The sequence below is a fragment of the Morone saxatilis genome, unplaced genomic scaffold (genome assembly GCF_004916995.1).
Source record: "Morone saxatilis isolate NCDOM2014 unplaced genomic scaffold, NCSU_SB_2.0 Contig16, whole genome shotgun sequence".
NCBI classification, from domain to species: Eukaryota; Metazoa; Chordata; class Actinopteri; family Moronidae; genus Morone; species Morone saxatilis.
This window is the reverse complement of record NW_023339718.1, coordinates 1,844,598-1,866,446: the sequence shown is the minus strand read 5'-3', so window position 1 is coordinate 1,866,446 and position 21,849 is coordinate 1,844,598. Positions and strand designations below refer to the sequence as shown.

The following is a 21,849-nucleotide window of genomic DNA, read 5'->3' as shown; positions in this document are numbered from 1 at the left end:
GGATAGAGTTAAAGTTTCAGCAAATATAACAAAAACCTATTTTTATAAATGTTACCTTCTGCAGCTTTAAATAAGAGAGAGAAAATGTGGGCATATTTTAAATGAATTGTGGCCGATTTTGCTTTCAATGTAAGGGCAATAAAATTACTGTAAAAAGTTGCTATTAATCATAGAGCCTTTGAGCTGTAGGGTGCGTTTGATTCAACAACACCTCATGCGCGGTTCGTGCGGAGCAGACAACACAATCGTACCCCAGAGCGAGCTTTCATTTATCTCACTTTCCTAAAATAAGAATTTGGCTCATCTTAACGATTACTCGAAAACCCGACCGCGTATATTAATAGCTCAGCTTGGGGGGAAAGTGAAAAACGCAAACAAGCTCCGCGCCTTCGGGGTGTCGCCGTGGAGGAATCCGTGGTAGCCGCTAGCCTAAACTAGCATCATCGCCACTCCTCCCAGTAAGGAAGGGCGCATCCCGGATAGCTAGCTGGCTAGCTGTACTCAGTGTAACGATGGCAGTGAACCTCAGCAAAAATGGCCCTGCATTAACAGCTGCATTTAAAGAAGTGGTGGATGAAAAATCCAACACCAACTGGTAAGGAGTAGGCTTTTATTTTATTTTACAAAAAAAAAAACAAAAAAAAAAAACGAAAGTTAGTTCAATTCAGGAGGCTTTCTGTTGCAGCTTGCTAGCATTGAGCCAGTCGTTAACGTTAACCCAACCTTGGGTGAACTTAAACCTGGGACTTAATGGCACTTTGTCAACCACAGCAGATCTAACTTACTGCTTATTAAATGAGGTATAACGTACAGCGAAATCCAGCTTCGTTTACCTGAGAGTTGAGCTCTGTGTGAACGCTAATGAGGAGCTAACTGCATGGCTAGTGACGTTGTTAATTAATTAATTATTGTTCACTAACAACTAACAAGGCGTTAAACACTTAATCCTCATGCGTTGTGTGTGTGTGTGTGTGTGTGTGTGTGTGTGTTTAGAAATAATTTGATGTTCTTGTCTGCAGAAACACTGAATGAATAAGTTGCTCGCCACTGGCACACACTTCCTGGTGAGATATCAGAAGTCAAATATAACCAATATGTGAAAGTAAAATCTAGGGGCTTCCTCTTTTGCGTTACCTAACGTTACAAGAGTGTCTGTGCTGCCTTTGAAGTTGAAATGAGGGCTGCACGATATGGTAAAAACTTCATACTGCTCTTATTTCTCACAGATATTGCCATATGATTCAAGATTAGTGTGGAAATGATCATTTTTGCATCATAAATTGCCTTTTTTTTCTATTAAAACTATTAATATCGTGATGTGAAATGTGTGGGCGTCTGTACCACAAGTATGCAACTCTGCAGCACTACTGTACTTCATGACAATGCTGTTTTGTCACACATTTGACCTTTTCTCAAAAAGATGCAGCTCATTGCACTTGGTCATATTAAAATGTTGATATTTCTAATAATTGTGCAGCCCCAGAATGAAAGGAGACCTGTTGATGACCGCTGCGGTGTTTAATGGTGACCTGAATTAATTAATCCCACGGAGAAATTGCCAAGGGACTCCTGCTGGCCTCATACTCAGCCCGATACTCAGCCTGAAAATGTTTGCCACACAGTTTTAGGCATTTAGTCAGCCCACGTCTAGTAACACAACAGGGCGCTTTTACCGTAAGTTGTCACTGAAGTGGTCCTGACGGCAAAAAGCAAAGATGTCGAGATAGGATAAAAGAAGTGATCATTCATCGCCTAGTTTCAGTGTAAGTTCCACTTACTGATAAGAAGCAAAAGCCTTTATAAGGCCACTGAACCTGACAGTGAGTAAGTGTTGCAGTATTTCCATTTTTACACACGTATACTGGTCTGACATTGACATCCTAAGTAGAGTATTAACTGTTATATGATGATCATCGCAGTTACAGTGCATCACGTGGGTATATTACAAGAATACAAGCATGTATAAGTTTCTGTATGAGAGCAGGCCAAATGATGATTCTTCTGTGTAGTACTGATCTGAGGCAAAATCATAAAGCATCTATGGTTTCCTGTTCAATGGGACCTAAAGGTGTATTATCATCATTAGGGATTAGTGTGCTGATTATTATCATGACAGGGAGAAGATAATGAAACATAATAAGTTTCCCAGAGGCCAAAGTGAAGTCTTTAAAAGCCTTTCTTTATCCAACCAACAGTCCAAAACCCCAAAGATATTCATTTCACTATCATATACAACAAAGAGAATGATTACATCTGCACATTTGAGAAGCTGGAAACATAAAAGTTTTACCCTTTTTGTCTGGAAAAAGTGACTTAAATTATTCATTGAGTATAAAAATAGTTGCAGATAAACTTTCTGGCAATAGACTAATGGTTTCAGCTCTGCTTTCATTTAGAGCCTTGTCCCTGTCTTATCTCCTGATAGCCCCCAGTAATCTAACACTAAAGGCTACAAAATGTCCATAAATAAATTTATAGACTCATCTAAACAACCTACGAGCCAGCGCACCTAAACCTGACGCATTTAAAGCCGCTCTGGTAAGAGCGTGTCGGCGTAATCCTTTGATTAATGTGGTTATCTAGTATTTTCTCACTATTCGGTGCCTATAAAAAAATATATAACATGCTGTTTAGTCAGACCCAGAGCAGAGAAATGGCCTGGTATTATCTGAGGGTTCACTCTGTGTAGGGCTGCTAATCGTTAGTTATTTTTATTGGCCTCTTAATAATATATAAGGAAAAGGAAGTGCAGTCTTTACTGGTTCAGCGACACACAACCTGTAAAAGTTACTGACGTGGCTGATTTTACAACGAAATCAGAAGTGCAGCTCTAGTATACTCACACTACCTTACTTCCCCTGTGAAATGCATCATGTTGAAATAGAGCTAAAGGGTGAAGGTTCCTTAAAACTGGTTTCCAAAACATCAATTCTTTTGTTTAATGTGAAGTAGTGCACATCAACTTCTGGAACAAACTCTCTTCCTTCCGCGTCTGTGTTGTCTTTTTAGCTGGTATTTTAATCTTGTGTTTTCCGCAGGGCCTTGTTCACGTACGAGGGAAACAGTAATGATATCCGCCTGGCAGACAAAGGAGGTGAGTCGATAGTGTTATCAAGTTTTTATGATCTCACCACAATATTACCAAATGTGTGCAGGAATTTCATTGTCAGCATACAGCTGCAGCACTGGAATATCAGCACAAAAGCATTGCATGCGTCTGCTTTCTCACCCCATCATTTGTAAAGGGAAAAATGTCCGCAGTTACACAACCAACCACAGTAACCGTTTGACTTTTCCACAATGTTTATTTTTTTAGATGGAGGACTGGAGGAGTTGGTTGAGGAATTGAACAGTGGAAAAGTGATGTATGCTTTCTGCCGGGTCCAGGATCCAAATTCTGGTCTGCCTAAATATGTCCTCATCAACTGGGTTTGTGCTACCCTTAGCTATTGTACAGTTGTTTGTCCTCTTTGTTGTGGCCATTGTTGAACTTGTGGAATAATCCTTTGTGTTTCAGACTGGAGAAGGAGTGAAGGATGCCAGGAAAGGATTATGTGCAAATCACGTCAGCTCCATGGCCAATTTTCTTAAGGTAACACTGCAGTATTTCTAGCATGTCTAGTTTAAATATGCATTTGAACTTGTCTTTTTATGCTTACAGAGGTTTTTAATTAGTCTGCTCAATTGCATGTTAATGAGGCCTTTGAGCAGGACTACTATACTATACAGCATGGTGCAGGCTTTGTTGGAATAATGCAAGAGTTGGATTGGTGTCCGTGGCATTCATATCATAGCAGCAAACAGTGCATGTACACAAACTACTGGGCGGTTCATGCATAAACCAAGATAAGAACTGTAGTTGTATTTGTCTTTCATTAAAAGGAACTTTCGTGTCATGCTGTTTCAGGGGGCCCATGTCACAATAAACGCCAGAGCAGAGGAGGACGTGGAACCCGAGGCGATCATGCAAAAGGTGGCCAAAGCGTCGGGAGCGAACTACAGCTTCCACAAAGAAGCTTCCAGCCGCTTCCAGGACAGCGGCCCTCAGGGTCCCGTGGTATGCAGCGCATGCAGTTCCTGCCCTCCTGTTTGTTTGTGTTTCATGCTGGAAAGATAAGCAGAGGGCGAGATCTTAACTAGGCTCCTTAATCTTAATACCAGGACACATTTGAAATGTTTGTGTTTTCTCTTTGTTATGGTTTTCCCTTAACACACACACACACACACACACACTTCTACCACTGAAAACATTCTTTTAAACAAACTCTCCAAAGCAGAACAATTGGAAGATGCTGACCAAGAAAGACCCAAACACACATTCCTCTTTCCTCTCTGTCCGTCTTACTCTCTTTAAAATCAGAATCAGAATCAATATCAGATACTTCGTGTGCAGCATGTCTCAGTGAAACACATCAGATGAACTCCCGGTACTCTGCGGGCTCTGCGTTAATGCCGTTAGTCATTCTCTTGTTGCTAGGAGACCGTACATTCACCATATACAAGAGAGGGAGAACCTGCTTTCAATCTTCTCACTCTCATAAAGCCGTCCGTCTCGACCAATCCTCTCTTCCCCGACGTTGCTTCCTTCTCCTGCATCCCCGGTGTGTTTTTCTCCCAGAGTTCAGGTGGTCAATCAGCGCCTCTGTCCCCTGTACCGGCCGGCATTAGTGCCATCAGCTGTTCCCGAATAAACACGGCAGCGTGTCCGGTGGAAGCGGACATTAAAACACCAAATAAAACACAAAAAACTCTCCTCAAAACCATACATCGTAGAGAGGGCAGGACTTCATAGAGTTTACAGGTGAAAAATAAGAACGAACAAAAAGAGAATAAAAGTTAAGAAGTTACCGCAGCTCCACAAGGCTGGAGTAACGTAACAGGCAGCATGCAGCTTTCGCATGCAGCTTTCGCGCATTCTCTAAAGAAAAAGCGACCATTGGTTCCTATTTGATCGTTAAAAAAATCAAAGCAACTTGCACTTTATAAACGAGGCTCATCATGTGACAATATTTTAACCAAACATATGGCGTCATATCAGTTAGAGAGAAGCTACAAGTTTTCATTTCCATCCATTTAATGAATAATGACCAAACCAAAAAAAGTAAATATTGCTAACCAACAGTTTCTGGTAATTGGATCCCACTGTATTTCTTATTACGTAAAAAGTTTATCATATTCCATTGTCTTTTCCTTTCATGCAGGGCTCAGTGTACCAGAAGACCAACGCCATGTCAGAAATCAGAAAGACCAACAAAGACAACTTCTGGGCTCAGGCGGAGGTAGGCTTCTGAACTTGCATTCAGCTAATGCTGAGTTCAACTTCCTCTCTGAGACAGTGTGACGAGTACCATGAGCAACCCTTAAAAAAGTTTTTATTTTTATGTAAGATGTATTGAATCATTGAATTTGCAGGAACTCCCCACAATATTGCAAGAGTTAGCACTTTTGAAACATTTAACAAATATTGCCATTTCTCCTTAAAACCCGATAAAAAAACACAAGGCAGGCAGTTTTTATCCATCACAAATGGAACCGTAGTCAGCGAAGGCATCGTTGGATCTTTGTCCTTTGTTTGCAGTTTTTGGCTCATCACCACACCTGTCACAGATACACCCAGAAAGTGGTGCTCATTGCACATTGCAGTTTTCTCAGATAAACTATTGTGAAATTAAGGGTTTTTAATGACCAAACCAACAAAATAGCCAAACCAACGCTGACCTTGCCCGCCTCTTTGCCGTTTAGAAAGAAGAGGAGAAACGTCGCCAGGAGGAGCGGCGCAAGGCTGAGGAGGAGCGCAAGATACTGGAGAAAGACACGAAAGACCGAGAGGCCAAGGAGGCAATGCAAAGGGACAAAAGGGACAAGGAGAGGGCCACTCAAATCGACCAACAAAAGTAGGTATCAAATGGCGGAAATGCGCACTGGTTAAGACCGGTTAGCAATACAGACAGTTAAAAGGTTCAAGTTACATTCCCTTTCTTTTCTATATTATCATTTGTTTAATAGGAAGTACCAGCAGCAGCAGGAATCCGAGAGTAAAGAGCATGAGAAACAACGTTGGGTGAGTTTCTCCCTCTCCCATCATTTGACGAGATTAGCTGTGAAGTAACCTGACGCCCACGTACACATGCTTAAATGAGATGATTGTTGAGTCACATTTACTTAGTGTTACCCACTTTTCTATAATCTTGCTAGTTAAATAAGTTTGGTTAGCGCACACATGTTGTAAACTTAAGTCAGGAAGGTAGCTAACGTCAGCAGTGCCGACATTGATATGACACCATCAGGAGGAGCATGAGGAGAACCAGGCAGCCCAGAAGAAAGCAGTCAAGAGAGGTGAATCTGTGGAAAAGGCCAACGTGAGTTCCCCGTCCTGAAAGCGCCCTCCTCTGGCCAAACTACTTCCCTTTTCCTTGCCTATCTCAAAGTGTTTTCTCTTTCGAATTAAATGTGAACCCTTTGAAGCTCAGCGTAACATCTTCTAGTCTCTACGGCATGGTCTCTCCTCTCTCACCATCTTTTACAGAGATCAGAGCAATACTTTCCACTACATTACTAATAACCTGTGGCTTTCTTAATGCTTATTGTACGTATTTCATTCAATGTTTATTTGTATAGGGACAAGTACGTATCCTAAACCAATGCCACACACCACAGCATTCATAGCCTAAGCTAAGTCACAATGCTTGCCCCCTGGACAGGCTTTTTAAAATCTGTAAGACACAACAACAGATACACAAGAGACTGGATACAAAAAAGTACAGTATTTACATTAAAAACACAAAACTCAACAAGAAAATACAGGCAGAACAAGACAAGACACATAAGATTATTTATGACTACATGACTGATCCCTCTTCAGAGACTATTTGAGGATCCAGTTTGATCTCTGTAGGTAAAGATAAGTATGTTTTCTTTCTTCTAGGAGGCAGCGTCTCTCATCTCTCAGCGTGCCGTAAACCCCAGAGAGATGTTCAAGCAGAGAGAGAGGGGAATGACTCCCAGTGACTCTGACGTCCCCGCTGCCGCCCCTGCTAGCCCCCAGCCAGGTATCACCCCAGTATACACCATGACCTCAACATCTAATTCTGTTTGCTTTAAATGTCCCTGCCCCTTCTGCATTACTGCACAGCTCTCTTAGCCTCTCGCTCAAGTAGCGGTGCGTACAAACGGGTGCTTTAACGCTGTCTTTTTACAGAACTTCTCCATCAGATTGTCTACTGGTCTCATAATCATACTTAACACTGTCTCCATCATGGTGTCTTCTCTCCTTCTGCTCAACCTGTCTGCACTTTGTTCTCTCTCTCGTCCATTTTTTTTGGCATGTTTTGGGGGTTCCATGTGTGTCTTCGCTCAGGGCGTCTGCAAAGCCCTTTTCTGTCTAAGCCAGTCTATGAAAGTGAGCGAGCCAGCTCACCTCAGCGCCAAGCTTCTCCTGTCCCAGCAGGCTCCGCCTCTCCTGTCCGTGCCACAGGTGTGAGCTCACACACACACACACACGCTTACAAGTACATGCACACAGCACATTGGGTAACAGTCTCATACTTAACTAAAAGCTGCATGCTTCATTTCTCATTGTTGTTTCTGTGTGCCATCATCTTCATATTACTTATAATCATGTATTTCATCGTGAGTCATGCTTCCATTCAGTGTATTTTCTCTTTCCTGAGAACTCCCTGATTATTGTTTCCTTACTTCATAAGTGAAACGTGCCAAGAATGCCGTTATGTCTGGTGGTGGTTTTCAGCCTGTGTGGACTCGTGAACGTGTTCTCTGTGTACATGCATGTCTGTGCTTGTGTTTTGGCTGATAAGAGCCTGATGTGGATGATGGACAGTCCAGGTGTGAGTATGATGAGCAGGAGGAGACCCCCCAGGAGCAGCTGCAAGGTGGGGCCCTTTTCACACAACACCAGCCTCCGTGGTTAACCCTTTACACATCAGCTTCCCAACCCTCCCATCTGCTTCTTATAAAAATGCTGCTGTAATTTGTTATGAGGACAAATTATTTCGCTCCAGCCAAACTATGATCAGGATCCGCTGCTGCCACCTGCTGGTAGATAGACACATCAGACACAATATTGATGGTAATCTCCTTTCAGAGGAAGCACCCCCGGCTGCCATCTCCCACATCGAAGAGGCGGTTTATGAAGAGCCGGCCCAGGTAGTTGTTTACTTTCCTTTGGCAGGAAATGCTATGACTGTTTAATTCCATCATAATACATAATCCCAAAACACAACTTAACCCTCTTTACTCCCAGGTGGAGGAGATTAACTCCTATGAGGTGACTGCTGAGGTGACTGCTGAGGAGACATCAGACAGAGGCGTCTGTGCCAGAGCCTTATATGACTACCAGGCTGGTGAGTTTATTATCACTACACTATAACACCAAATTAACAGATGTGTAGTCAAATAAGTTTTAGCTTCACAAATTCTAACAATGCATTCAAACCCAGACTCACAAACAAAAAGTATATTTAGTGTTATGTTACTCTTTTAAGTAGCTATTTGTTTGTAATGTTCACACACTTGGAATTACTCTTATTATCTTATTGGTAAATGTACATCATACTGTAATTTTGTTGATGTTCATGAAACGGGGGTTCAGGGTTTTAAAAAGTCTAAAATCCAATAATCAGAATTTTAGCCTTAAAATGTCTGAACTGGCACACCATGTACCAAGGCTGCAGCGACCACGACCTGTAGCCCTTTGCGTGTCACCCGCCTCCCCCATGTTTATCATATCACAACTACCAAACGAAACTGACCTATTCCTATTATCCTTCATATCCTTTGTACTTTCTTTTTGCTAGTATGTACATAAAAATAGGCCTTAAATTGCATTCATAATAGTCTTAAAAAGGTGTTTTCAAAAATCTTAAATTCCATCTGGAGAAACCCTGATTAGACATTTCTTCTCTTCAGCTGACGACACCGAGATCTCGTTCGATCCCGACGATATCATCACCGGGATCGAGATGATAGACGAGGGCTGGTGGCGAGGATACAGCCCAGACGGCCATTTTGGAATGTTCCCAGCCAATTACGTGGAGCTTATCTAGCCCAGCGCGTGCCATCCCCCACCCCACCACCCCAGATTATCACACTGGCAGCCCTGGCAGTGGACCTCTGCAGTAAAACAACACACGCCAAAGTCGGTCCTCGCACACAAGTGAGCTGATCAGGCTGAAACGGAGTAAAGCATCCTCCACATCATGGACCAACGAACGGATGGTAATCGAGGCCAGAAGCTTTTGAAATCTCTCCTCATTTCAAAGAAAGCAATTCCATTAAATTGATGTTGTAAGCAAATGATGGCATAGTTTAGGGATTTGTGACGACCCCTAGTCTGACCAAAACTCCCTCCCACTCCCCCCCAAATGATCCATCTCTTTACCTATAAATGTGATGCAGTAAAATATCAGCCTTCGTTAAGTCTTAAATTCAATTGTGAGCATTAATGGCACTTCTTGTTAGCATTCCTTACCAAGTGACTTCAGTTCTATTTCAGGTATAATTCTTTTGTTGTTACTTGTAGCAAATGTTCCTGTACATTTCAGGAAAAAAAAAAAAAATCAAAGATGGCGGTACCGGCTACAGTATAATCTTTTGCCTTGTTTTTGCCTTTCTTTACCGGCAGACTGAATTTCCCTCTTTCTTTTTTTTTTATGTGATTGAACTTACATCCTGTGTGAATTTCAAACCATGTTTTAGTACTGATCTGACTGTGGTTGAAGTGAATATTTAAAAAAAAAAAAAAAAGAATAAACAGATGCTGTTTGCTGTGCTCTGCGTGGTCGACTTTAGTGGGGAATGCTTAAAACGGTAAAGTTCCCTTTAACTGTGAGTATAAAACGGTCTTCATTTCAAGTCCTTTCTCATCTGAACCAAATCATTTCAACATATTTAACTTTTTTTTGTTTTTGTTTTTTGGATCTCGCTGGTCTGAGGTTGATTTTGAGTGCACAACAGATCTCTAATAGGTGATTTGTGGTATTATGGTGCCATAATGAGGGGAAGCGAACGCAGTCACATTTTAATTGAATATTTGAACTGTTTTGACAGCCGAATTTATGCAAGTTCACTGTTTTTAGGTGGAACAAAATTATTTGCTCTTTAAGGTTTTTAGGTCAGTCGACAAACAGAGAAATCAATTGATCATTAATAGAGAAGGGCATCGTGTAACCATTGCATTATTCATGTTTGTTTCTCCAGAGTCTATTGTAATGCACAGACATTCTTCATAATAAAATAAATAAACAAGGCGTGTTGTCATATCGTTTCTCTCAGGCCGAGCACAGGCTGCATACATTTTAGAAAGGTTTGAAATAACATAGAAAACCTATAGGGATTTTCAGAGGTCTAACAGGAACTTGTACGTATACACAGACTCGGTATGTGATCTACAAACAGTTTCCTGGAATGAGGCAACAGCTGGGGAATTCACCTCTAATGCATAGGTTTCATTTTCACACGAAAATCTGATTTTACTTCTCCCACATCCTTCAGTTAAATCTGTCTTCAGGTGAATTACAAATGATGCGCCCTGCACACTTACATTTATTAAAGGATTGTTTTATGTTATGGTATTAAGACAAAACCTGCATAAAAAAACTAGACATCCAATATATTCTTTAAACTTAGTCTAACTCCATCATTGACAGCTAACTTGTTTTTTTTCCATTTTGCATATTTTATTTTTCAATTTAAAGACTTTATGTCTCTAAAAAATTAATTACCATGTTTTAGATCCATGTATTTCATGCAAGTCATCAAATATGTTGAGTTTCATATTGCTGGATGTCGTCACAAAATGCAGATCTTACATTGTGCAAATCACAAATTTCTCCTGAATGTTGCTCAAGAGGAAACAAACTGCAACATTTTAGTTCTTAAGTAGTGTTTCATTAGAGTCCTGCAATAATATGTCATCTTGATAATGGTTAGAATTGGCATTTTATTGCTCCACTCATGTGAAATACTTCCCAAATGTTCTGTCTCAGCCTGTATCAAACTGTAATGTAAACTGGAAATCATCCGTGTAATTTAATATTTGCTTGCTAAATGAATCAACCTGTTATCTGGACTTTTCTGGATAGGAATACAGTTTCAGGCTGATTTCCTCTCCCACCTACACCATCTAAAAACTACAAAGATAAAAATATTAACTCCCACAGTGTAGTTCTATATATATATACAAATATATATATATATATATATACAAATATATGAAATATGTCAGTTTTACACCTCTGCTTTTAATGATTGCAGATATACTCCTGTAAGTGTGTTGTGATCCCTAAAAACAACAGGGTGCATCTTTATTTATTACCCATTTCTTCTGGAAAACCTCACTGTAATACAGCTAATGACCATTTCTCACCATGACTGGAATCTTATGTGCCAGTTAACGTGTTTGCAGATTGTTCCCAGGATAGTGACTCACTTCAGATAGGAAATCTTTTCTGTGTTGGATTCACAATATTTTCTCTACGCGTTCTCATTTACATTGTGCTGCCCTCACCTCAACCTCGTATGTTTATGTCAGTGAAAGTCTGAAATGAATAGCTGGGGATTTTCTCAGTCTTACGGCCCATGTTTTTGCTCATCGTCTCCACATTTGTTGTCAGCTGCAGGGGATAAAAGAGTTCTGCAAAACATTGTAACAATTAAATGGAATTAAATAATACATTTCCTATAAAGCGTCAAGTATGATATAAACTACGAATATATAGTCATTGAAGTTCAGATCTTACCACACATCTGTCCTCTAGTTATTAATTTGTCTGCATTAAGAGTCAAGTCAAGAGTTTCTCACTCTTGCCTCTTTAAGTATTACTGTATCCACATTTAAATAGTGATAGTGATAGTGATATCTAATTTAGATCAAATGTTTTATTTCTCCACTAAATAATTGCAGGTGTCATTTACGTATGTGTTTTAAGATCTCATTTCTGTGTGAGTCAGTCTCTTCACATGGGAGCTGCGTGAATATCATGTCTTCCATTTTGCAGAGAGCTCTGTTGATCAGCTCGACAATTACACTTTCTCAAAAAACAACAAAAAAAACTTGTTTTGTATCTATCAAACAAAAAAAATCCCTCTGAGATTTGGACAGTTCGTAGATATTTGGTTATTTTGACATTTAAATGTTAATCATTTTGAAATGTCATAGTCTATCCGCAGCAGATGGGGGAATAGGGCATCCCCCTTTTTAAACAGATCAAAAACATGCGGAGGAAATGTGGATAGTGTCGTGCAGCTTCATCACTTGTCTGTGTGATTAGCACAAGATCAGTGCAAGTTCACTGAGTGTAGGACAGTCGAAGGAAAATGGAGGGAAAATACTGCAAGTTTTAAATGTGACCCTGTGATAAAATAGTATAAAATGGTTTAAATAGATGCTGATGTTTTCCAAGGGCAGTGACATGTGGCCATAAAGAACATCTCAAGACAACTCCCTCTGACTCATTACTGGTAGTAGAGAAATTGCTGACCTTTTTTTTTTTTTTTTCAATCATCATAGTGGAAAAGGCTACTTCTGCATTGTCCTGGCATTTTATTTATAACCAATACCTATGGTCAGTAGAAACCATTTTAAAGAAGTAGTGATTCACCTGTTCCTTAAAATGTAAAGTCTTCAATCCCTATAGATACCAGCCAGTCCTCAAACTTTCATTTACCTACATGAGAGCTTTTAGAGAATGGGTTTCTGTGCAGCTTAGCTGTTGTTATGAGCCCATAAGGCCAGTTTAAATACTAAACAATGCCATTTCAGCAGCTGGTTTTCGGTCCTCTTAGGTCAGAATAGCAGCAGTTTCATGTACTACCTCACATTTGGGTCAGGGTTGAGCATTTTTTTAATTTCAAACCACATGATTTAAAAATAGATTTAAAATTATGTGCTTAAAGAGTAAGTTAACAACCCCTGAAATTCTTGTCTTTGTTTGGTTTTAACTTCTCATTTTGCTGCAGTAATGTAGAAGTGTACTCCAGGACCCTGTACGATCGCTGTTGTACCGAGTACATTAAGACCTCACCTAAAAAAATTACCCTGAGTGTGGTCAAAACACACTTACTATTTAAACTGTAATAGTTACACTGCATCAAATAAAACTGGCTTTAGTACCATAACCAGTAGTGATACGCTCAAAATAATACTTCTGTTTTCACAAACACTCCTCGCGTTGTGCTTTATTTTAACATCCTCCATAAACTCATAATAAATTTAGGAAGGAAGAGGCTTTCAGAGCGCTAAGTCATTGTGGTATTTAATACTTCATGTTGTACTTCTAAGAAGTTTTTGGAGACAGCAGGAACTGTCTCCATCTTTAACCACTAAAACACACTTCTTTTATGTCTAAACACAATATTAATTTCTATGCAGCTACACACATTTTTGGGACCTAGCACTGACAGTATAGGTAAATTACATTGTTTTAATAATATAGACATCAAATGTTATGCCTACATTTAGATACCTCTGAAGCACTATTTGGGCTGGGTTGAACGTTTCTTTCACTTCCCAGTGAGTCCAGTCTGAACACCGAAAGTAACCAGGTTTTAATCATTATATCACTATACTAACAAACTTATTTAAGTTATCGTATCATTTTTATTAGTCACTTCTTGAATGTATTTTCTCCCAATAATATGTGGTAATACATACAAAAGCAGTAATGAACACTGAAAACACATGATACCAACTTAATTTTACTCATGTTTATGTATCTAGAAATAAATAATAAACTATATATGAATATGAAATGCAGAGTTTGGTCCACAATTTTAACACAGCTGTTGTTTTTTGAAACTCAAGAGATGAAACAGAGAACAGACATTGTGAGACTTAAACAACAGAAAAAAAAACTCAGTTTCCCAGACTCATTTGCTGCGGAGCAATCAGTCGACCAATGAAACTGTTCTGTGGAGACACCTTCCTATTTCGTGGTGTGAAGTTGAAGAGGGTGCCACATGAATTACAGTCACAAAACACTGTCAAGCCAGAGAAGACAACTTCTGGAAATGGGTGAGTGTCACTTTTAACTTTATTGAAGCCATATTCAATTCATATTTACTGTTTGATGTATTTACTACAATGGGTTAAATACTGTATAGTTTTAGCTATATTGAATTTGATACATATTAACACTTTAAATGACCTTGTTTGTACAATATATGAAAAACTGTACGGACATAACTGCTTTTGCAAAAGGAAAGGAATGTACATTACATTTATTTGTAAAAAGAAACAAACTATTAATGCCTCAGGCGTATTTTTTTAACCTTATTCTTAAGCAAGTACAACAGTGAATCTTTCATAATATGACTGTGATCAATATCTGGTTTAAAAAATCTGCACTTGTCGATACGCAGGGAAACAAACAAGTAACAGCGTGTGTTCGCAAGGGCTTGAGAAATAATACAATATGTCAAAAAATATGTCTTCAACGGATGAAATGGAGAAGTCAGAGGCTACTGAAAGCAGAATTAAAGGTTCAAGCCGCAGCACAGGAAATAAGTGATCTCAAAAGAGAAGCATATTGGTTTTGCACAGACGATATCACTGTGGGTGGAGGGCTACGAGGTTTGACATTTCATTCTCAGAATTACATTTCATTCCCAAGGCTGTAATATTTGTGGATTTTTTTTAATATTGAGGTGAGCACATGTAAAGCAAAAATACATAGTTAAGACTTGAGAATAAAATGGATTTCTCAATACCTCATATTCCCCTACCAGTAGTAACATCAGTGTTTTTCTACCATCTTCTCTCATGCTTACTTAAATACAGGGAATAACAGTGCTTCACATTGTAGCTTGTTGTTTAAGATTGTCTCACTGTTGCCAAATACTGTAGTTTACGTGTTACAATATCATACAGTGCAGTATACAAGCGGTTTTGTTCATGAGCAGGAAGTGGTTTTGCAACCTGTGGTTTTATATCACACTCAGTTGACAATATGTTCTTCAGATTTCAACTTTTTGTGCTGATCGATCAACTGACCATCACACAAACTACCAGAACTCCATCCCCAGCAGTGATGCAAATCAGTCTGAATAGTTTCTTTTTTATGAAATATGTGTTTGTGCTTGGTTCCTTTTGACTCATTAAATTTCAATGCAATTTAAATGTAAATTAATGTCAAATTGTAAATGTGTGTCTCATGTCAATGTTTGAAGCTCAAGAGGACCAGAGTGAGACGTCACAACAAACAGCAGCCAGTGACGAAGAGAAGGGGACAGACAACCAGGTACTGTACTAACCTCAGTCACTGCTGATAAAATGTCAGTTGGCCTTCTGGCAGCAGTCTGGGCAATTTCCATCAGTTACAGTTAATCAGTGACTACAGACATGACTACTCAGAAAGATGTTATGCGTATGTTTTCATTTCCCTTTTTTACTGAATTTGAGATAGTAGCAAATTTTTTGAAGTGCTGATTGTGTGTGTACAGTCTTTTCATCTTGGTGGCTGATTGTGAAATGAGTAACAAGGAATAAGTGATTCTCGTGCGTCGTATTCTGAGAGAAAGAATGTACGCACATCTCACTCCATAAGACGCACCACAATATTTCATTGCACATACAGAAACTGCAAGAGGTCTTCACAGCCACTATTCTGGTAACTGAAATGAGAGGTACAATATGAGAAACACAAATTAGCTCATCAAATTTCCAAAAGCTGATGTTAGTTGAAAGCCTGGTGGTTTCTGTGGTGACTTCTGGCCTGCCGATTGCATCAATCCAGCACGCCACTCACAATCATTGTGAGAATCACATATCAACACATTGACATCAACATCACCCACACGGTTTTCCAAAAAATTTCATCTAGTGGAAATCAACTGAATGTTTCACAATGATATTCGAGTGAGATCTGCAGCAAAGGGGCTACAGTATGTGGCTTCGAGTGCAAACGTTTCCTGTAGGCAACCATTGATGCACGAACCTGAAAGTTTTGTGAATCAGATCTGAGAACAATAACTGAAAGTTAAAATGTTCTTTGTGAATACCGGTGAATTTTCTAAGATCCCGAGCAAAAATTTGGCAAGCCTGTCATAATTTCAGATGCAGGTTCCACATTTATCTGCCAGTCACAATTCTAGAAACACAGGCTATTCAAACTGGCTTGTGAAATGTGATATTTTTAGACATCACTCTATTTTAATACAAACATAATATCAGCAGAGGGAAAAGCAGGTGATACAGAATAACAGTGGAAAGTCAGAGCTGTTGGCTGTTGGCTGGGAACAGCAGTGTGGAGCCACTCAACTGTGACTCAGTCGGGGCTATCTTGGTTAGAGGCCTGCACCTTCACTATTACTCACTCTTAGAGGCCTACTTCTCGGAACCAGGAACCACATAGAGGAACTTGATTCAATATGAAACCACCCAGAGCCGTTTTGTTTTACAATGACTGCCTCAGAATTAAAGCAGCTTTTACGCGTGGTGATTCAAAGTAAAATATTGACATTGTCCATTGCGGTCTCTTTTGACATTCAACATATCGAAATTAATCGACACAGTAGTGATGTGAAATTTCACATTAAATATGTGTGTGTGAAATACTGTAATCTACGATTTCACTGTACAGAATAACACAATAACAGAGGTGTTTGTACCAGTGTTCACACAGTAACGATATACAGAAACCATATTGTTCTCATTAACAGTTTCTCTTCTTGAGTCTTCGTTGCTTCTGTACTTCTCTTCTTGAAATCTCTCCAACTGATGATTTTATTTCTGCATGCCTTTGTTGTTTCAATTCTTCTTTCTTGCTAACCACAAATAGTGACATTGTCAATTTCTTGTACTGAAGTTCTGGGTATTATCACACTTGATTAATCTAATTTCTTAGAATCTTAAAGTCCTCCTCCAAGTTACGTACACTAGTTTTGCAGAAATACAGCAACCATGCAACCAGTTGTTTTTTTTTAGATATGACAACACAGAAGCCTATCTTTATTCAAAGTCTGGCTTATTATCACCACTGATATACATCTTTTACTACATTTCTTTTGGCCTCTGTTTGTTTTTCAAAGTGACATTTGCAATACCAGTGACAGACAACTCTAGACCAAAAACCCCACAAGTCTGCTGCTTTCTCTCCAGACAGGATGTATAGCGGTTATCTATTGAAAGTAGCGGTAAAACCCTACCCTCTGATTTTGATGTTTCATTTCAACATTTGCATCCCATGAGATGACTCTGTTTCGTTTTTTCCCATCTGCAATAATACCTTCAACTGTAAAACAGGTTTCTATATAAGTGCAGTGGACTGTGTTGCATTTACAGGAGCCACTTGATTTTGATGCAAAACTTCTCTAATGTACGTGTTTTCTCCATGCTAGGCTTCTCCCACTGTCATTGAGATTCATGACTCCATGACTGAGTGTGAGGAAGAAGCGAGGCCCAGTCTAGTGCAGATGGAGGAGAAGTCGTTTGTTTCAAGTCTGCACTCTTTTATGAAGGACAGAGGTACACCCATAGAAAGGATCCCACATCTGGGCTTCAAGCAGAGTGAGTTCCTAAGCTGGCTGTTGAATGACCACAATATTCACGTGGAATTTGAATGAAAATAATTTGGGTTTTTTCCACTTTCAGTTAATCTTTGGAGGATCTATAAAGCTGTGGAGAAACTTGGGGGCTATGATTCCGTAAGTACAGGCTCTTTAATTGATAATCCTTTCACTGAAGGCTTCAGTGTTTACAGGTTTCTCAGTGGAAAATCAGCTATAGGTCAGGTACTGTGACACGGTGGTTTCTACCACACTGGAGGACATTTACGCTGCAGAGCTCACGATGTATCACCACGCATGCTCTGTTGTCTTTGATGTTGACACTGTTTGACAAGCTCTGAGACAGCGACTCATATTGAAATGACACTATAGAGCAGGGCTGGGGCTCTAGAGAGAGGTGACCCCCCGCCACCACCATCTCCACCGCCGCTGTGTCCCAGAGCGTAAACCCAACAATATACGCCGCCTACATATGCATAAAGTTAAAAACGAAAGTTTTCTTTCAGTACTGAAAACCAGCAGACATGGCATTTAAAGGGTAACCAGCCACCTATTTTCTCCAATAACTGTTTTAAAACCAGACGTGAAAGCGAGTATGCCGGGGTGCAAGCGCCTGACGGAAATCAGAAAGGAAGGCACGCTATCTCAGGGGTTTTGAGGTGTAAGAATGTAACAGGTAAAGGGCTGCATTATGTTTCTCTCAACCACCGGGAGCAATTTCTACAGCGGTTTCCTCCATAAATGCTACTATATAAAACAGCAAATAGATCATAAAACATCATAAATTATCATTTGCACATTTTTTGGCTCCTTGGTGGCACTCACAACTAAGCAGCCCTTTAGTTTGTGATAGGGAAGAAGACCCTGAGCATTTTGTTTTTATGTGTCACTACGTACCTGGCGTGAACTGTCAGTAACTTCTCACACATTTTGGTGGAAAAATAGCACAAGCATTACCGACGGGTTGTTACATATGCACATTTTTATCCAACAGGTGACAGCGCGACGTCTATGGAAGAAAGTGTATGATGAACTGGGGGGAAGTCCAGGTAGTACCAGCGCTGCCACTTGCACTCGCAGACACTATGAGAAGTAAGGATGGTTCTGTTTCCAACTAAACCTGTCAATGCAATCGCTACATCAACCGATTCATAACCAGAAATTTTCATTTCTTTAGGCTGGTGCTGCCCTTTGAAAGACACATAAAAGGAGAGGAAGACAAACCTCTGCCTCCAAGCAAACCACGGAAGCCTTATAAGAGAAATTTGGATGGCAAGGTCCACAAGGCTGAGAGGAAGAGGAAAAGGACTCAGTCGGATAGAGAGATGGACTCTGAGGTAACATCTGTTAAAATGAATCAAAAAGACAGCAATCTGTATAGGTACACAATGTGTCTTAAAGCAACCCCTCTATTATGTTATAGATACTCACCCAAAGAAGTCCAGAGGCTGCATGCCAAAGTGAAGCAGTGATGCATCCTCACCCCGCTCTCTGGGCCCCCACGTCTGACAGACACCGTCCGGACTGCTCTCAGCCAAACAGAGCCGCCACCAGTCTTTGCACATCTGTCTATGCCCACCTTGTCCAGGTCCCCACATCCAGCCCCTGGCCTGCTCATATCCCATCTGCTGCTGGAGAGGTCATCTCTCCACTGGAGAAAAAAAAGCGAATGGCTCAGGCCAGCCTCAACTTGCCCCTGAGTCCTCAGAGCGAGGATAAAGAAAGGCCCTCCGTCATTCACTGCTCCCAGTCTCCGGCCCGCGCTTCTTCCAGCCAGAACGGCAACTCCTCTGACGGCTCCCCGGTCCCTTTATCATCTTCCTCTTCTCGCAGCCCTTCTCCGGTCTCTGTTTCATCAGAGGACGGTGCAGCAGGGAATGAAGATAAACCTGCATCAAGCTCTGAGCTACCCCATAACTGTTCCAGCTCTGAGAAAAGTACATCCGGCTGTAGTGAGGAAAGCAAGTCTGTGACTCGTAGTCAGATATCCAAAAACCCTGCAGGACAAAATAAAGACATTTCTCACGTTAGTTCCCAGTCTGCAGACTCAATCAAAGGCCAGATTAAAGACTCTGCCTGGAAGCAAATCCCCTTTGGTAATGTCAGATGTTTCCCCCATCATTTCCACCCACCCTCCTCTTTCCCTGAGAAATCTGACTGGGCTCCAACCTCTACCTCTAGTTTCACCAAGGTTATTCCAAAATCTACACAGCTTCTGCGGCCCGCTCCTATTCGGGTAGACCCTAAAATCCACCAGGGCAGGTTAATGCAGCAGGACGAGTCTTTGACTTATGCAAAGAAGCACAACATGGCACCGTGGCTTTATCAGACGGAGAAGCGGGAGAAATCTAGGACAATACTACAAAAAGTTCCTACCACTCAGCAGAGTCTGTCCCATTCCAACACCAGCCTGCAGGTGACACGCCTGTCAAGCTACGACAAATCAGTGAGAGAGACTCGGCACCAACCTCCATTGTACCCTGCATTTCACCCCAACAGGATGAGACTATCTCAATCTCAGCTAATGTACCGCCATATCCCAGTGAGCCAGGCTCACTCTGCTCTCATTGGGCCTGCTGTTTACCCATATCCCTACTCCATTCCTCTGTTTAATACCCCAACTGGATATGGCCTACCTGCCATGAATCCCATTTATCCTCACAAGCTGTGATTCTTTGTATTCCAACTCCAGACTTTAATAACTGTTACTTGACAAAAATGCCATTGAGCTTGTTGGTCCACTTGTTTTATTGCTTAACTACTTGTGTTTTATACATGGCATTAGTACACAAATGTTTAGGTTCCGTGGCTTCACACACGGCCACCCCCAGTGGAAAACTGTTTCTGTGATGGTTAGAGATATTTGTAACATCACAGTTAAACATGATGAACCATCAAAATGCATCAGAAGGGTGCATTATTTAAGTTATTTACCCAAGATAAAATATGTTGTTGTAAATTTCCCTTTTTATATGTACAGGAAATAAATATAGGCTACACATTTAAATCTCAAATCTTTTGAATAGATTGCTTAAAACACACCTCTTTAAGTTAAATTCTGTCAAAACCATTTTTTACGCACAATTTCAATACTTTCTGTTCAAAGCAAAGAACCCTCTCATTGTACTGTACTGTGAAGTCTGCTCAACATAATGATACTGTATAAATATTGTATTTACCATGCATCAGTATTAAATATTTTTAAAGATATTAGAGTTACATCTCATTGTCATTCATATGTATTTAAACCGAAAGTAAGGAAATTATCATAAATAAACATAAAAAATACTAAAACCTTTGTTTGAAATATTGCTGATTTCTTCACACTGTAAAACAGCATTAATCTTGATAAGAAGTTTGTAATTCATCAATTTGTCACTGGATTTATTAGTTAGCAGTATCCGTTTTATTTATTTGTTTTTATCAGGGACAAATGTAAACTCTCATGTAAATGAGTAGGTCATCAGTGAATAAGAGAATAAAGGACATTTGTGAGTTACAGTTTAATATATAATATGCAGGACTTTGTCACTATGCACTGCTGTTCAAGCTCAATTTTACACAAATCTGAGCTATCTAAAAAGGCACTGCAATCCCTTATTCATTCCGACTTCAGAGTTCACTTCATGTTGTTTTTGAGGACAAACCTTTTCTCTGGGCAGTGGTATTACTGTCTGTTAATCTGTTTTTCAAACTGACAACTGTCTCCGGGTTGTGGTGCAACCCGGCTGCTCTCAGTCTGATGTAGCACCGATAACCTGTGTGACAAAACTGTGCAGTACTGTCACTACAGAGGCATTGCCACAGCGGATGTAAGATCATTACTGGTGAAAATAACAATGAATTATGCGGCAAGAGCAATGAGGAAGAAAGAGAAAGAGGAAGTCAGACAAACAAGATACTGCTGCAGGCCACAATGTGGTCAAAAACAAGACTGGAAAAAGCGATGCAAATGAATGCATTTCTGTTAAATTCACACTAGCTGATAAGAAATACAGACGAGTGAAGGAGAGACACAACTGTGCAGAGGAGACGTGACATGTTGACTTTGGTAATCTTTGAGGGAAACTGGCCTCCATGTTTTGACTATTATTATTATTTCTATGAGTGTTGGTAAATAATAACATAGTTGTTTGCTGTTTTCACCGGTTACAGGCTATAAATAGTTCCATATTTCATGCTTTCATTGTCTGTAGAATAATATACATTTATATTTCAAGAGCAGGTTTTCATGCAATGCAGATTAAATTTTAATTCAAAATGAATTTTGCTGCACCATCATACTCTTTTACACTTACAAAAAATTCTATAATATAATATATATATATA

At 40.0% G+C, this 21,849-nt stretch overlaps 2 protein-coding genes across 10 annotated transcripts; both read left to right on the top strand.

Moving 5' to 3' along the window:
• The first annotated feature begins 416 nt into the window (after positions 1-416).
• On the top strand, positions 417-9,769 carry dbnlb (drebrin-like b). 9 transcript variants are annotated; one of them, XM_035658760.1, is made up of 15 exons: positions 442-595; positions 3,039-3,094; positions 3,317-3,429; positions 3,518-3,592; positions 3,908-4,057; positions 5,202-5,279; positions 5,743-5,894; positions 6,007-6,061; positions 6,288-6,359; positions 6,926-7,049; positions 7,358-7,474; positions 7,815-7,889; positions 8,102-8,163; positions 8,261-8,360; positions 8,926-9,769. In XM_035658760.1, exons 1-15 carry the CDS (start codon positions 513-515, stop codon positions 9,060-9,062), a joined length of 1,449 nt encoding a protein of 482 aa, XP_035514653.1. In that variant the 5' UTR covers positions 442-512; the 3' UTR covers positions 9,063-9,769. The 9 variants fall into 9 exon arrangements, with proteins under 9 accessions (XP_035514654.1, XP_035514653.1, XP_035514652.1 ...); XM_035658759.1 differs by having other exon boundaries at positions 8,102-8,166; XM_035658761.1 differs by lacking the exon at positions 6,288-6,359 and having other exon boundaries at positions 417-595; positions 8,102-8,166.
• Positions 9,770-13,917: 4,148 nt separating this feature from the next.
• Positions 13,918-20,793, top strand: arid5a (AT rich interactive domain 5A (MRF1-like)). The gene is made up of 7 exons (XM_035657645.1): positions 13,918-14,029; positions 15,184-15,254; positions 17,353-17,521; positions 17,606-17,658; positions 18,515-18,612; positions 18,698-18,857; positions 18,944-20,793. Exons 1-7 carry the CDS (start codon positions 13,975-13,977, stop codon positions 20,189-20,191), a joined length of 1,854 nt encoding a protein of 617 aa, XP_035513538.1. The 5' UTR covers positions 13,918-13,974; the 3' UTR covers positions 20,192-20,793.
• Positions 20,794-21,849: the final 1,056 nt, after the last annotated feature.